This window comes from Zingiber officinale, chromosome 2A (genome assembly GCF_018446385.1).
Source record: "Zingiber officinale cultivar Zhangliang chromosome 2A, Zo_v1.1, whole genome shotgun sequence".
In the NCBI taxonomy this organism is placed as follows: domain Eukaryota; kingdom Viridiplantae; phylum Streptophyta; class Magnoliopsida; order Zingiberales; family Zingiberaceae; genus Zingiber; species Zingiber officinale.
The window spans coordinates 127637403-127654675 of NC_055988.1; the positions used below are offsets into that span (position 1 = coordinate 127637403).

General features: G+C 35.2%; 2 protein-coding genes across 3 annotated transcripts; one reads left to right on the forward strand and one right to left on the reverse strand.

Annotated features, from left to right (window-relative positions):
• The first annotated feature begins 128 nt into the window (after positions 1-128).
• On the forward strand, positions 129-3566 carry LOC122042281 (proliferating cell nuclear antigen-like). Of its 2 annotated transcripts, XM_042602307.1 has the most exons (4): positions 131-491; positions 1370-1522; positions 2590-2687; positions 3245-3566. In XM_042602307.1, exons 1-4 carry the CDS (start codon positions 173-175, stop codon positions 3458-3460), a joined length of 786 nt encoding a protein of 261 aa, XP_042458241.1. In that variant the 5' UTR covers positions 131-172; the 3' UTR covers positions 3461-3566. The 2 variants fall into 2 exon arrangements, with proteins under 2 accessions (XP_042458242.1, XP_042458241.1); XM_042602308.1 differs by lacking the exon at positions 1370-1522 and having other exon boundaries at positions 129-491.
• Positions 3567-7909: 4343 nt separating this feature from the next.
• On the reverse strand, positions 7910-13021 carry LOC122042282 (elicitor-responsive protein 3-like). The gene is made up of 5 exons (XM_042602309.1): positions 12858-13021; positions 11803-11868; positions 8969-9095; positions 8649-8763; positions 7910-8371 (listed from the first exon to the last, which is right to left on the reverse strand). Exons 1-5 carry the CDS (start codon positions 12922-12924, stop codon positions 8306-8308), a joined length of 441 nt encoding a protein of 146 aa, XP_042458243.1. The 5' UTR covers positions 12925-13021; the 3' UTR covers positions 7910-8305.
• Positions 13022-17273: the final 4252 nt, after the last annotated feature.

Genomic DNA, 17273 nt, shown 5'->3' on the forward strand with positions numbered 1-17273 from the left:
AAGGTAAAATAAAAAAAAGGTAAATGTGGGGGCAAAATAAAACTTTTTTAGAAAATGTTAAACCTTGGTGGCCATTTTGAAAATTGAACAAACTTCTCCGGCAAGCAGCCAGGAGACGACCTATAAAAAGCGCCACCGTGGACCCGAAGCTTCTCGAGGAAGGCGGTTAGTTATGTTGGAGCTGCGGCTGCCCCAGGGAGGGCTCCTGAAGAAGGTTCTCGAGGCGATGCGGGAGCTGGTCACCGACGCTAACTTCGACTGCTCCCGCTCCGGCATCTCCCTCCAGGCCATGGATTCCACCCACGTCGCCCTCGTCGCCCTCCTCCTCGGCGCCGACTCCTTCGACCATTTCCGCTGCGACCGCAGCCGATCCATCGGCATGAACCTCAACTGCCTCGCCAAGATCCTCCGATGCGCCGCCAACGACGACGTCCTCACCCTCAAGGCCGACGACGACTCCGATACTGTCGTTTTCATCTTCGAGAACCCCAGTAAGTGATCGATCTATCTATCTGTTCATGAATCAACCATTGCTGCCTCTTTCTGCAATTTAATCCGAGCTCTTATGAATGCTCTCTGCTGACATTTTCCTTTGTATCTTGTGTTCTGCGATTGATTGAATTGAGCCTGGCGACTTGATGTCTGAAATTATTGCGCTATAATCTGAATCAGAAATACGTGAGAGGAATGATGATCTTAGTTTCTAATTGAGGGTAGACACTTTGTGATAGCTTTGAAGAAAAAACGGGTACATTAATCAAATAATACTGAATTTACTATGGTTTAGATTTTGAAGCTAAAGATGAGTTTAATATAATTTGTCTGCTATGCAGTGGCGGACTGATGAACTGTACACGAGATACTCTTTGTTGTTGAGATGTTTCTTTGCATTTGTGCAATTGTTAAACTTCTCCAATAAATCTGGTTAAGGAATTTTTTTATTCTTTTTTCACTGCATACAATTGGCTCCAATTTGCAGTCTGAAAGCTACTAGATGTTGGCATAAGCTAGTAGTTATATTGAGGAGATATGTTTCTAATAATGAGATCCTGAACTGGAAGCAAAGCATCTATTGGTATTAATCATTCTGGTTAAAATACTCTCTCTTGGAGTACCTAATTATATTGATTTCACAAATGGTTTTGGAGTGAATAATAAGTTGTTTCCCACCAGTGCTTGTAGTGTAGTTACCGTACCAGGAAAAATGTTTTAGTTCCAAGAGTTGTATGTTCAGTAGATTTTAGGGTTCTTGGAAGATAATCTACTGGACATATCTACATTGAATCCATTACTAATGGAGTATGTAAAATATTCCAGTTCTTTACTACCCTTCCTTTTCTAATTCTGTTAATGTTGTGCTAATTTACAGAACAGAATAAAATTACAGACTTTGAAATGAAGTTGATGGACATCCAGAGTGAGCACTTAGGTATTCCTGAAGCACAATATCAAGCTATTATAAAGATGTCATCACAGGAGTTTGCACGAATATGCAAAGATCTGAGTTCCATTGGTGACACTGGTAGGGTCTTAGCTTATAATATTGTTGGCTCTACCCATTGATCTATGTTACTTGGATGTGAATATGGATGTATTGATCTTGGTGTTTGACAGTTGACAGATTGAATTCAATTTTTCTCATAATCTTCATTTCTTAAAGTGGTGTACATATATGGTCAGTGGAGGTGTTGGTGTCTAAGTGTTGGATATCCAACATGAGTACAGGGGTAGATGAAGAGTTGGCGTATGAGTTATTGCCAAAAAGAAAAAGGAAGCTAAGGACCACATGATCATGATATGTATTGTTTTGCATAGTTATTGTTAGCTTCTCAATGAGCGCCCTTTAGATTATAGCATTGTTCTTATTGTCATATTAGTTGCTTATTCCTGTCGCATTATAGTCATTATAGTGGGTGCTAATTTTATTTGACGGTTGTATTGATATAGCTGGGAGCCAAGGGCTCCTGTCTCATTGCATTTTTGGAGGTAATGGCTGGTTTGTTGGAATCTTTATCGAGTGGTTACCATGATTCTGAAACCTTTCGTAGGACTAAAAGTCCTACAGGGCGTTAGCTATTGACCAGGGTTTTGGTAAATTGAATTATGATGGTTAACTTGGATCTACCCCACATAAGCTCAAGTCCTTCCTTACCTTCAAAAGAAAAAGGCTTTTACCCTACTGTACTTTACTTCTTCTCATACTGAAAAGCATTTGGGAATCAATTTCCTTGCATTTGAGCTTGACTTATTTAATTTCACATTTTGTGTTGCTATGTGGTAATAGGCAGGAGTTTTTACTCACCATGAGCATCTTTAGTTTTAGATATTCAACTGCTTACATTGGAATTACTCTCGAGGACTGTGATCTGTCCATAAATATAGCTGAACATATAGTGCACCTACTTTCCCATTACTACATAATAATCAATATAACTGGATGACACTGAAAGGTTGTTGGACTCCTTTTGGTTATTTGAATTTTAAACTATGTAGCAAATTGTTCCTTAACCTAGCAGTCATGTTGTCATTATTTTAATGCCCATTATATTCCTTGCACCTTCCTGATCATTTGTTTCACCCTCTTTGTAGTTGTAATTTCTGTAACTAAGGAAGGAGTGAAATTCTCTACTACAGGCGACATTGGGAGTGCAAATATTGTTTGCCGTCAGAACACTACTGTAGATAAAGTAAGGAAACAACACAATTCTAGCTCTCTAAGAGTTAAAATCAGTTTTCTTATGTGGTTTGTTGTTTATCCATTCCCATTCCCCTTTACAGTCCTATCATAATGATCTGTTAGTTGTTACTTATTAAGTACTTGTTCATGACAGAGATTGTCATACAGAGCAGTGAAATTGGAGGGCCATTGAGAATTATCTATTATAGTCTATAGGAGCAAAATGCAACAACCTTGTAGAATGTTGCACTTTCTATTCTAAATTAACTTCCATATAATTTATCATTATTCAGATCATTTAGATCAATCAGTATATTTACACACTGACTAAATCACAAATAGGTGCATATACTTCACTTTATTTGATTGGGTTAGGCTTTCAATTCTCATTTTAAATTAGGAATCTCCCACAATTAGCCATTCACTATATGTCTTTGCTTTCACAGTTAAGAATTCTTTCCATAAACTGTTCCATAAACTTCTGTTGCATCACAAGATAACGGAGATATAATTTTTTTTAAAAAAAAGTTTTATAAAATTCTGGACTAATGCATGCTGTCTTTGCAGCCAGAGGAATCCATGATAATTGAAATGAATGATCCAGTTTCATTGGCATTTGCTCTTCGTTATCTGAATTCCTTTACCAAAGCAACACCTTTGTCGAACAGTGTTAAAATCTGCATGTCTTCGGATCTTCCGGTGGTGGTTGAGTATAAGATTGCAGACATGGGGTATATCAGATACTACTTGGCTCCAAAGATAGAAGATGATGATCAGACCTGACCATTTTTTGAAAAAAAATCCTGTTTTGTGTTTTTTTTTAAAAAAAAAAATTAGCATGTATAGTTTTGGTTGGACTCAAGATTAATAAAGCTTGTGTGAGTCTCTATGATTTGCTTCCTAATTAAACAGAACAGGTACAGGAGAAATTGTTCGACAGAAAGATCAAGTTGGTTGGCTCCATTGATTTATTTTATCTTCTTTCTCTCCTTTCAAGGAGATACTACAACCCAAAGGATTATTGCTCATCACCTCCATGGCTCAAACAGGAGAGCACGAGCACCAGATGCTTCACATATTTTTAGGATTTCATCCCGCTCTTATGTCGCATGTAAGTCATCTGATCTGTTAGGATTTCAATCCAGCTCTTATGTTCCATCAATTCATCTAGTTTGTTTGTACTATTCAAATGCCTTTCTAGAAATATTTTTATAGCCATGCTTAGATTAAACAGTGCAAGGAAGTCTCTTATATTATTTTGCGTGCTCTCAAGTTCTTATCCACATGGTCATCTATGACCTATTTAGAATTTTAGTGACCCTTCAAAGCTCAACCAGAGGGAGTAGGATTAGCGATAATCTGATGTGAAACATATATCTTAATGGACTCATTGAGGAATAAACTTAATGGTTGGGCTATATAAAACCCCCAAAATATTATTTAGTGGAAGAGACACTGGTGAACAAAAAAAAAAGAGACGAGTAGGATGAAATCACTTATATTACCATTAATAAAAAGGTAGGATTATTTTGCACAGAACAATATGAATCACCTGCTATAAAACATAATTGGAGTTGATTAAGTGCTTGGATACATAGTTTGTAGAATCATGATTTTACTATTTAGGGCCAGGAATGGATCATAGAATCGTACGATCCTATAAAAAAAATCCTTAAAATCTTATCATACATGATTAATAATTAGAAAAATATCTAAAAAACTTATTTATATATAAATAGATAACAAATTTTGTGTGTGTATATATATATATATATATATATATGCATGCAATCATTTACACTCAACACCTCATATTACATTACTACATGTATAAATTTAAATTAACTTGTAATTTAATTATTATTCTCGTATAGTAATAATATTTATATTTTCATATCATAAAATGAAAGAATATAAAATTTCTATTAACACAATAATAATAACACATTTAATATCAAAAATATTTTCTTGGTTTATAAGATAATTCAATTTAAAGGCCAACAAAGCACCTAACGTATATAACAGAAACTAGTGAATCCTTTGATTCAAATATGAGCGCCGAATATAATCTTCTAAAGATTGGTTGATGTCACACAATACTAGACAATAGACATCCAAAAACTCATCATTTTGGGGAAAAGAAATGATAAAATATTATTGATAAACACTAACTCAAAAATAATTAAACCTATGTTTAAATAATTTAAAACCCTAATAAGATGAAAAAAAGGATAAAATCTTCTGGACATCCGAAATGGATTTAAATAATATTTTTTGGGTTTGAAATAGAGTGATTAAGGATAAACTTTGAAATTTATTAGAGATCTCTAAACGAACTTTGATTTGATATATTATAGGCCCCGTGGTTTAATCTGAGTCAAAAGTTATGATTTCTCAACGTTTGAACCTGCTCCGACCTGTGCCGATCCTACTGATTCTGTTCCGATCCTACCGATCTTGCTGTGATCCTACTATAAAAATCGATTCTGCACGATCCTGGATCGATTTTGGATTTCCGGATCATAGGATCGTACGATCCTACGATCCGGATTGCAATTTTACAAACTATGCTTGGATATATGTTTATGGTATAAAATTCATTAAAAAATCTCTCACTCCTTAGTCAATTTGGCGGTCGGTTATAAGTTGATCCTGTGATTTATCTCTTTTCATATAATCTGAGGATGAGTTATGAGGGACGTATAAGTTGAAATTCTTATATGATGTGACAAAAGGCGATTCGCTCGTCCCCAGCACCCCCGCCAACCCATCCCTAGGCCAACACGGAGGAGGTAAATCACGGGTGGCTACTAGCCATTAGTGTAAATGGCCAAGACATGGGGGAGGTTATGCTCGGTCACGTCGAGTTTCGACCCCAAAACCTCATATGGCAACACTCCATGTCTTAACCATCGTACCGCCCCGAGGGGATTGAAATTCCTATATGATGAACGTTATGATGAATGTAATTATTTTTTATTACAATGATATGAAATTCCTTCTCATACCTGAAGTTCATGTGATGAGGATAGATTAAATGAGGGGCATCTGCTCTTCCTAGATGCAATGAGTTATTTGTTTAAACTTTTTTCTAATATTTCAGTTAGATGTGATTGAAAACTGTGCTGCATTCTCTGATCCTCGTGCTTGTGAAACAGACCTTACAGGCTACAGCTGCTGTAAACTGCCTATCAAGTTTCCATAGTAACAATTCTCTTCTAATTCATCTTTTTCTACTAACCAATATTAGTCTTGTCATATGTGCCATGTGTATTTTTGCTTGCATGCTCGTGTGTGTGCATTTACAATGAGACCAGTTCTTCTGGTCTAGAATTTTCTGGACCAGAAGAGATCCTATCCATTGATTGGTTAGATGGGTTGGACCCCATGTGTTAAATAGGTAAGGTCCAGACCACCCAACCAATAAATGGGCAAGAGATCAAGACAGGTCCAAGGATCCTTGGCTAGAAGATCTTTGACCATTTACAATATCTGCATTGGTGGGTGTTAAACACACCATTTTGTCAAAAAAAAAAAGTATGGGTTCACATATCTACATACATATTATATTATTATATTAAGAGTATTCATTTCAATTTCTCTATCATTATATTTAAAATTTAGGATAAATAATTTATTTTATTAAATTTAAACAATCATTTTTTATTATATCCTACATTAACTATCCTAAAATTTTTATTATCTTTATTTTTTTTTATTTTTTTTATTTCTTCTATGTTTTTATTATTATATTTAGAAAATGAGTGAAAGGATTTTTTTATTATTATATTTATGGAATGAGCAAAAGGAGAGAGATTAAAAAGAAATATTATTTTAATTTTAGAATAGAGATTTTATTTTCTAAATTTAGAGAAACATTATTTATTAAATTTAAATTTAGGGAATAGATAAGGTAATTGATGAATTTGATGTAAAAAAATTTTAATTATCCTATCTAAAATTTAGAATAAAATATTTAGATAGAATAATTGATGTGGATGTTTAACATCTTTATTTTTTTTATATATACTAGTGTGATTGTGTGTAATATAATAATATATAAAATTCGAATTGTTTGGATTTTCTAGTGTACGTTAGAGAATCAGCAATAAACTATTGTAATGAGTTTTCCTATACAAAAAATTATTTTAATTTAATATTATACTTATCTTAATAAAAGAAATTAAGAAAAGTATATTTTTTAACATCGTCGGCCTAAAATATTTATAGAAGCTTCTTTGATCATAGTGTTGTCAATTCTAAGATGTGGGACTAAAGAGAACTATATTTTTTATATAAAACAACAAAGAAAATTACTAATAAACTTTGGAATTATTTTTAGTGTGAATAGAAAAAAGGTCAGTAACGTAAATTCATTTTAGGCTTCACCTAGTTAGTAAAGGGGGAAGATTTTTAATAAAATAGTAAGATTAATATTTACACTCATTATATATGTATGGGTTAACTATCCACTCATTTAATTTTGACAATAAAATTCCATCAATTCAATTTTGTTAGTTTTTAATTTTTAATTTTCTTTTTTTAAAAAAAAAAGAGATGGGGAGAACTTTACTTTGAATCTCGTGGGGTGGGCCTATATATATATATAAAATGCGTTCAGTCTTGTGGGTATTAACCCCCACTTTTATTGGTTTTAACAACCAGTTGAGTATTATAACATTCAATAAATTTTATCAATGTGGAAGCCCTTAGAGATCTACATTGAGGACTCTAAACAGAAGAGTTGTGTAGAATTAAGACTTTATGAGGTTTCTCAGGCTTTGTGGATTTCACCTAGAAGTCAATTCTTTGCTTTTACCTCCATAATCTGAATTTTCAGGTTTGTTCCACTTCTCCCACGGCTAGCATGCCTAGTTCAAAATTGATGCTCTAAATTGGTCATCGTCCACTTCATTTTATAGTTTACCAAGATGACAATCTTGCTTTTGATGCTCTTTATCTGAATATATAGACATATCGACATATAGGCATATATCCATACATAGTTTTGATAGTGTTCCACTGTTTATTCACCATGAGATGCATAAGATGATAATTCTATCGTTGTTTATTCTTGGAAAAGTGTTGTAAACTAAAATTACTAGTGCAATTGGATATGATATCTATCATTAGATTTGAATGCTTCCGTTAAATTATTCACTTTATGAGCTTGGAAGATAATGTTTACTTGATTCTTTTAGTTTCTGTGCTAATCAAATTTGTTGGTTGAGGAAATCAAGAAGCTTGCAACACACTCTTGAACCAAATACGAATAGAAAACAATGTACAGAAAGAGGAGAGAAAAATCATGGTCTCACTTCCATCCAAGTAAACACAATCTAAGTTTACTTTAGTGAGAAAAGGCGAGAAGCCAAACTATATGACTTTTTTCTTTTTACTGCTCTCCCAGTTTCGTTCCAAGGATTCCGCCCAATAAACTCAACCTAAGGGCCACCAAAGAAATTGCTCACCCATTTCAGTCCTTAATCATCATGAATCCTTCTAAGGTCTCTTCACAGTCATCAAAACACGACCCACAATAAATTGAGCATCAAATTCAACATTACCAAATGAGCTGCAACGAGTTCAACAAAGGCCACTAGCACAGTCCTAAAGAACATAGGCTTTCTATTCACGTGATGACTGTTTCCATCCCCCGAATTCTTCCTCCCCAAAGTCCAATGATCGATCTTCCTGCAAAGGATGCACGACATGGTAACAGTCTCTTTCATTGAGAAGTAGAGATGAATTAGAGACAGTTAAGCTAAAAAACAATGTGCTTAAGATTGGCTAGCAAAATTATGTTATAAAGTTCCTTCTGTCCCTCCTCTCTAATATCATCATCTAAGTCTCTCTGGTGTCAGTTTGCGTAGAAGAATCAATCAAATGAGCAAAACAAAATGAAGTGGCAACATTTGTATATTTAGCAGGTTTAAGTTCTAAATGAAATTGGCAGGGCTAGAGAAGTTACCGATGGGGTGAAAGTGAGCCCGACTTTGATTTCTCCACGATATTCCTGATCTTTGACCACATTGTAAACAGTTGGTGGGAGATTTCCTTCAGCAAAAACTGTATCCAAGAGAATCCTGGATATCCAAATAGAGGGAACTTTTCTAGTAACTTAATGTCAACTAAAGTGGTAAATCTCCCTACAATTAGCAAAAATTAGACCCCATAGAAGATGATGTCACAGCCTACTAATAATCATTTAAACTTGTCATAGTTTTCATGCAGTTATACTTTTTCATTCTTCAACCAACTAGAAAATTAGATATGGTAAAGACGACTCACTTTGTTTCTCCTACAAAATCATCACTTGAAAAAGTATCCTTGTCAAAGAGCTTAATGATAAGGTCTGTGGTGCTGTCTGAAACAGTAAACACAAATGTCTCGTTCCATTCAGGTTCATTTCCTGCACCTGTATCCACAATTGGATTATCTATATTAGTTAAAGAAAAAAAAAATGAAATGACAAGAATCAAATTCTGCGTAGCTTAACTATCAAATTCACTTCCATGATTTGAAATACCACACTGACACCGTACCAACAAAGGAAGTTGGTTTCTTTATTGCTCCGACCATATTCCAGCACAAAACTACCCATTTCAATATCATTCAGGAGAGTAGCACATTGCCTTACATCGCACCCAATAGAGTATCCAACACCTAGACTCCCTAGCCTCAAGTATCTAGGGCCAACAAACCTCTGATCATTTGGGTTGCAAACGGCATCTAAACACTTCTCTTTTTTTTCCCGTCTTATTCTAAGACTCCATCTCCTCATCATCTTTAAAATTGTACATAATGCTTCAAGGGAAGTTAATTGCATAATCTCATATAAGAACACAAGATTCATTGAAGGAAGTTGGCATACTCAGGACAAAATGAAATTCTCTTTAAAAGCTGAGCACAAGGATTAAAAATTGGATCATGTTTTATATCTAAATAAAACAACAACATACAATCAGAAGAAGCTACCAAGTTGCATTTCACACCTGTTGACTTTTTAGAGGGAAAGAAAGGATGTTTGAAGAATTGAAGGCAAATCAACGAGCAAAAAAGTATTAAAAAAAAAGTGAATAGAAGGTTTGAAGAATTGAAGGCAAATCAATGAGTGTAAAAGAGGTTTTACAAGAGCTGCAATTTTCCAGCTAATTTAACTACTTGGAGTTGGCTAGTAGTGTGATCAACTATTCAAGGAATAATTGGAACAACGTTTGGTATTTTTCTTTTTACTAGTTTTCTGATGCACCTTTAACATTTTCCCCTTTTTGTGTTATTGTAGTACTAATAGCTGTAGAATGAACTCAGGCTTTTAACTCAAGAACATCATAACTATATTATTTGTCATTGTTATGGACCTAGGGACTAAGGACCTACTTGTATTATTACATTAAAAAAATTTTATATATATATAGGAGGGGATTGTAGGGTAATTCAAATCTTATTGTGTTTTTTTATCTTACTATGCTCGTATCATTTTTGTTCTCCATGGTAGATTCCCTTTAGTATTCCATGTCTACTTGATTCTATCTATTGTCTTCCATCCAAGGTGCTTGGGTGTGCTTGTTTTATCCACTGTTATCTCTTCACAAGGATAAATGGTCACCTACAGTAGTCAAGAGTTTATTCCTTAGTTACTCTTGGTTGGAAAAGGATATTATTGATACTCTCCTAGTTGGTGCATTTATATATAGTCTATCCCATTTTTTATACTCGTCATGTACTTTTGAATCTATAACTGAGATGCTACTTGTTCTTATGCCTTTCTCCATTACATTATCTTTTTGTGCAAGATTGCCAACAATGGAGTCTACACCATTGAGAACTTACAATAGACGACCATGAGACTCCACTAGTCTTCCAGCACAATTCTTGTTCACGATTTTGCCTCTGATTTAGATCAGTGTTATTAAACCTAAATTGGACCAGCCAGTCCAACCAAAACAATGGACCCAAATACATGTCTGACCCGGTTGGTTAATTGGATTGGATAAAGCAATCAAACCGGTTAAAAACGAGGTTTTTATCATCACGAGCGATTTGATAAAACCTGACTCAGCTTTATAGGTAGTCCTAAAGCTCTAATTTCTTAATTTAATGTGGCATCCTCTCTTGTTTCCTCAACCTATAGCACCGTGGTTGTTTGTGGTCAGTGGCAGAGGTCGCACTGAAGATTCATCTCTTCCAGTTGTCTTTAGTAGTCTATAGGTCTTCAATTTTTTTAATGTTTAATTGTTAGTATTATATTTTCCAATTTAATAGGCAATTAGACCAATTAACCCACTTATTTGATCAGTGAACCAGTGATCCAAAGTTTTTCGAGTTTGATTTCCAGTCCAATTCTGGTATACTGCCTACTGTTTCCTGGAATGGTGCTCGTAGTTGCTCTAACTTTCATCCTGTTGCCTATTATTAATCTTATGTTGCTTAATCACCTATCGATTATGTCTTTATTTCTTCCTTAGAACATTCCATTCCTAAGCCTGTTTCAAAGACTCTTTCACTTCCAAGATAGAGACAGTTGGATATCATGTATACTTTCTTCCAGTTGAAATTATGGACCTGAGAACTTGAATATATAAATACTAGGGACTAGTGGACTTAAATTGGTTGAGCTGCGAGAAACCCAACCTGGCTTGCTTGTGGCTTGGCTCGGCTCAAAATGGTCTGGACTCTTTGGTTGTGCCAAGCATAGCTAGTCCTAAATGGGTCGGGCAGGCTCTGCCTTTGCGGCCCACAGCTTACCTACCATGATAAGGTTGCACTTAAGCTAGTATATCCTTATGGTCATGTATATTCTTTACCCCTCAAACATTGAAAAAAATTTAAACTCATGAGGGCGTTATGATCTTTTGGTCCTAAAGTTATTAAAATAGCCTAAAAAATCATTGAAAATGCTGAAGATTACCGAAGAAAAAAAAATTCAAACGATTTATAAATTTTCCATGCCCAAGCTAGACGACATCCACCCTTCTTGTTTACAGGCATAACACAATTAAAATATACAGTTGGAGCACAAACTGTTATACGATGAAACCAGAGGACAAGCTATAAAAAAAGAATAACATAAGTAAAACTGCAGAATATAGGAGAAAGTGAAACGTTGCAAGATGAAAATGTACCTGAGGCAATACTGCTTTTCTGTTCCTGACTACGACAAGTAAGGATGGCATAAGGATCCATATTACCTGCTTACCAGTTAAAAATGTTACTTGATAGACACTACGGATATGACAAACTAGCAGATATATATAATTACATCTATTAATTTACTAATTGCTAGTGCATCAAGCAATTCAGGATAGCATGCATAAACTGGAAGTCGAAATATGGAATCTAAGCGTACAAGTTGATCTTGTATCTTTATCTATGAATGTCTACAAATCTCAGTAATCTGCGTGAAATTATAAAAATATACGGTGTAGTCTTTTATTGGAAGTTTGTAGCATTGCAAGGTAGAAATTTTAAAGCAATGTAGTAGCTTACTCATTACTAGCAGTTCTAGAGACATTGCATTCAAGAGCTATAGAAACAAGCAAAAGAAAATATCAGAAATCAAACAACCCATTAAAGAAAAATGATCTGTAACTAAATGCATAAACGATATACTCTATATCTCTCTGCATGGATTTTGAATAAGATAATTCAAACTAAATGTCCACATTGTCATTATTGACTAATATATAGTGGATCATGCTTCGACTAAGCAAGATAAAAGGCTACAATTTGTCTGTAATCCCGAGGTATATTGGCTCAATAATAGCAAGTTCCTTTGAGGAACAAAATCGCTTTGAACAGCAAACTTATTTGGCTATTCAGTCAATAAAGATCGAAAAGTATATTCCATTCATAAACAAAGCGGATCTGTAATAACAGAAACACAGAGAAGTGACTCGATGATTTTGTTCTCAGATGAATGTGATTAGGATTCTAAACTCTGATCCATCAAAGAAATTCTGAAGTTTTAACCCCAACGGTGAACGGTCGCAATCTTATACAGATCTTAACATCTACATGACCCCAAGACATGACATTTTTTATTTTAGCGTTGAAAAAGAGAGGAAAAACCCCTGATTTGGCAGATCGAAACAAAAGAAAAGTAAGGAATCCAGAAATCAAACGATGCGTAAGAGTCGAAGAGGATCGAAGGCGGTCGACGGGAAACACGAAAACATACCTAAGAAATCGGCGTCATCGAGGCCCTTGGCGCTGACGAGCAGCACATGGAGCGTCCCCTGAACCATCCTCGATCGCCGCAGATCGCCTACGCCGCCGCCTCTTCCCCTCGCTCTCCGATCGAAACGCGGATCGCCTTCGCGTTGACATCGGGTATTTTCAAAGGCCACCGCATTCATAAAGTTTTCATTTCACTCTCATATTTGTTTTCTATTTTCATCCTACCACTCGAAGTTTCAAAATTAACAAAACATTCTCCATCAGTCAGTCAATAGCTACAATTTCCACAATAAAAATTTATAAAAATATTTTGTTAAAAAAATATATTAAGAGATTTAATTATGAATTAATTTGATGGGCCAAATTGTTGAATTGTTTAGTTGCCACTTGGATTATAAACTAGTCAAAAGAAGTTTTTAAAATTAATTATTTTAATTATATGATTGATCATGTTAATTTTTTATTTTAAAATAAATTTAAAAGTTTAAGATATATGAACATAATTTTAAATTTTTTATATTACATAAAAAATTAAATGATTTTTATAAAAATATTTAAATTTTGAAAAATAAAATAAAATAAAACATATTATCTGATATTAATTATTTATATTTATTTTCGAAATTAAATCATTTAAAAATAATAATAAACCTAGAATTAAAAATAAAACTTAAAGTCTTATATCGAACATAAAAAAATTAATTAGTAATTTTACATGTCAAAAAGTATTTTTTAAAAATTGATATTAATTAAAAAAAATATTGATGCGACTTGTGCTATTGATTTTATTAAAATTTTATTTAATTTTTATCGAGTTAATAAAAGTTCTCGAATAGTTGTAAAAATTATTAATTTGAGTATTCAGCGGCAAGACATTAAATTGGGCGGGAGCTTCATTTGTTTAGGATTTTTTTTTAAAAAAAAAGTTAATTAATTAGAGAATTATTAGCAACTGACTAAACAGGAATGTAACTCTATATAAACAAAGCATATACCTATCTTCTAATTCCTCATTCGTCTCATTCGAGTTTCTTCCTCTTTTTCTTGATGGCGGCGTCTTTCCGTCTCGATGAGCAACGTTGCAGATGGCGCTGTTTTCATGGAGATTTCTGGGTGGGAAGCCAATACAAATGGCTATCTCCTTAGCATGGAGGCTGACGTGGCAACACGAAGTGCTTCGCAGGGCATGAACCCGCCGCAATTCATCTTTCGCTTTTGCCTCCGAACGATCTCTCCTTCCACCCGCGCTGTCGAGAGCGCTGCCTACTTCACCATCGACCAGCCCTATCAGAGCATCCTCTCTGGTGCTGCTTGGGACGAGGAGACGCGGTGGATGCTCTCTCACGTGGCGGCGAGTCACGTGCGCACTGCCGATGATCTTGCCCTTCTTATATTAGCTTTTCGTAGATACACCAGAGCGGTGCTCGATCTTTTTCCAATCACGGAATTATCCATGGTTGAGTTCTTCTCCGTGATTGAGATTCCTCCTGCTGTTCCCTCCACTTCTACCGGCTGCCTTCACTACTTTGTGCCACTGGAGACACGACAATATTTTTTCGAGAACGACGAATCCGTCAGAAGGCCTGCGCCGGCGCCTGCAGCTGCGGTTGAGGGACTCCAAATGAAGAAGATCACAGAAGAGCTTGGCGTATGCTCAATCTGTCTGGAAGATTTCAACATAATGAGTCATGTTTTGGAGATGCCGTGTCGTCATATATTTCACAAGGAGTGTCTGAAGGAGTGGCTGGCTCGAAGTACTACCTGTCCACTCTGCAGGTTCTCACTCACTGACGACGCAGATCTAGTAGCTACTCGATCGATCTAAATGTAATTCCTCATCAGTTCATTCATGCATGACATTATCTAACAATTTTAATTAGTTTGCGTATTGTTAATTTGTTGTCTAGTTGATTGATTGTTACATTGATTTGGAAAAATATTAATGAATGAGATTTCATGTGTGTATATATATATATTTTAATTATTTCTTTATATTTAATTAGTGATTTAAACTGGATTTTGATTTTTCTTTTGGCTGTCATCAAAATTTCACCGTTCCAACAAAATAAAGCCAAAACGAAAGGTTAGAGGGGAAGAACCCTAATTTGGCCGATCACAATAACAGAAAAATAAGGTAATTAAGTCTTATAAGTAAAGACCCAGAATAAATATTATTAAATAATTAAAAAAATCTAAAATAAAATAAAAATTAGGAATGAACCGGTAGTTTAAAACATTAGTTCCTCGATTTTCTTGGGGGTCGTCCGATCCTTAATCGGCTCATCTATAGACACATTGGTCACGAATAATTTATATCCGTTGATCAATTCTAATTTTTTCATAAGAAAGCCCGTTACAGATTCTCTAATGTCACTATATATAAAATTCTTTTTATTATTTCTTTATATTTAATTAGTGATTTAAACGGGGTTTTGATGTCTTTCTTTTTGTTGCCATCAAAATTCTAACGTTCCAACAATTTAAGCCACGTCAAAAGGTTAAGGGTAAACCCTAGACCCTTAATTTGACATATATCACAATAAAAGAATAAGTAGGAATCTAAAACCCTCATGCCAAAGTTCACATTAGCTAAGAATATAGCCGGCCGCTTGCGTTGGCTTGACACCATTAGAAAATAGCTAGCGAGCAGGTGGTCAGAGAGAGCTGTAAAAGACGAAGAGATAAATGATATTGATCATATGACTCATTAGAAATGTCTCGCATTAAAATTTTTTAAGCAAATAGAGTTAATTTATATAGACCTACACCACTACATCACTAAAATATTATTAAATAATTTAAAAAAATCTAAAACAAAATTAAAAATAAAATAAAAAATAGGCAATTAATCAGTAGTTCAAAACATTAGTTTGTCATTTACTTGGGGGTCCGATCCTTAATTGACTCATCTCTAGACTCTAGACATATCGATTACGAATAATTTATCCGTTGACCTAGTTCTAATTCCAGGTTAAGTCTGATTCAGATTAGGCCATGGACAAACTTATTTTAAACTCACATGTTCAATCCGATTTAAGTCTTATAAGGTGTGAGCTACGATTTAGTTTTTATTTAAAAATTGAAACTAACCAGAATTAAAATAATAATAATTTTTGTTAAATTGAATGAAGTTGAAAATGTATATATCTTTGAATTTGTTTTCCAAATTAAATTTGTAGATTTTCAATTTGAAAGTTTCTAATAAATTTGGTTTATTTTACTTTTAAAAAAACTTTCCTCCCAAATATTTTGGTAGATGGATAATAATCAATTGCAAGGAAATCGCTGTATATGAATGGAGATTACGTGGTAGACTTGCATAAGTGCATGGAGACTACGAAAAGAAAAGTAAAGACCCAGATTAAATCACTAAATTTATTATAATAATAATAAAAATTAACAAATGTATTTAAAATCATTTTAATATTTATACAGAATTAATGTTCCCATTAATTAACCAAGGACACCAAAAACAATCAAAGTTAAAAAAAAAAAAACTTAACTAGTGAATGAATCAAGGAATTGTACGTTGTGGTTTAGATCGAGAACCCAATAACTACTCTACGTCAGGTAGTGCGAATCTGCAGAGGGGACAGGTATTACTTCGTGTCAGCCACTCCCTCAAGCACTCATTGTGAAATGTATGATGGCACGGCATCTCCAAAACACGAGTCGTTACCTGGAACTCATCCAAACAGATTGAGCATACCCCGGGCTCTTCTACGATCTTCTCTTGGAGCCCCTCCACCAACGCTGCAGGTGCCGGCGTGGGCCCTCTGACGGGCTGAACGTCGATGTGGTCGGCCTCCGAGAAATATTGTTGTGACAAGTAATAGAGCGGGGTGAAAATGGAAAGAGCCGCCCTAGGGGGAATCACAATCCCGGAGAAGAACTCCATCGTGGATAATTGCATGATCGGAAAACGATCGTTCACCGCCCTAGTGTATCTTCGAAAAGCTAACAAAAGAAGATCAAGGTCGATGGTGCGCACGTGATCCGCCGCCACATGGGAGAGCATCCGCCGCGTCTCGTCGTCCCAAGCTGCCTCATCGAGGATGCTGTGATAGTGCGGCTGGATGGTGAAGTGGGCGTGCTCAACGCCGTGGGTGTAAGGAGAAATCGTTCGAAGGCAAAAGTGCAGGGTCAATTCGGGTGGGAGCGTGTACCGGGAACGCCGTGTCACCACTCTCGCCTCCGTGCTAAGGACATAGCCGTTTGCGGTGCCTTCCCAGCCGGCCGAAACCTCCATTGCGACAGCGTCGTCGACTGCGTTGCTCATGAAGGCCGAAGACGACGCCATCAAGAAGAGGAGCTAGAGAGATGGTAATTAAGGGAATATTATTGCGGAATTAAGAAGAGTGAGGAGGGATTGATTGTTTATATAGAGTCCATTTAATTAGTTCCTAGTAATTCTCTA

What these genes read in the sequence shown, in the direction of transcription:
- LOC122042281 (XM_042602307.1), top strand. Translation starts at nt 173, where the DNA reads ATGTTGGAGCTGCGGCTGCCCCAGGGAGGGCTCCTGAAGAAGGTTCTC. An exon ending in GAGTTCCATTGGTGACACTG is followed by an intron (nt 1,523 to 2,589) that starts GTAGGGTCTTAG and finishes CCCTCTTTGTAG; the next exon opens with TTGTAATTTCTGTAACTAAG. An exon ending in AGAACACTACTGTAGATAAA is followed by an intron (nt 2,688 to 3,244) that starts GTAAGGAAACAA and finishes CTGTCTTTGCAG; the next exon opens with CCAGAGGAATCCATGATAAT.
- LOC122042282 (XM_042602309.1), bottom strand. Translation starts at nt 12,924, where the DNA reads ATGGTTCAGGGGACGCTCCATGTGCTGCTCGTCAGCGCCAAGGGCCTC. An exon ending in CGATGACGCCGATTTCTTAG is followed by an intron (nt 11,869 to 12,857) that starts GTATGTTTTCGT and finishes ACTGGTAAGCAG; the next exon opens with GTAATATGGATCCTTATGCC. An exon ending in GATTTTGTAGGAGAAACAAA is followed by an intron (nt 8,764 to 8,968) that starts GTGAGTCGTCTT and finishes TTGGATATCCAG; the next exon opens with GATTCTCTTGGATACAGTTT.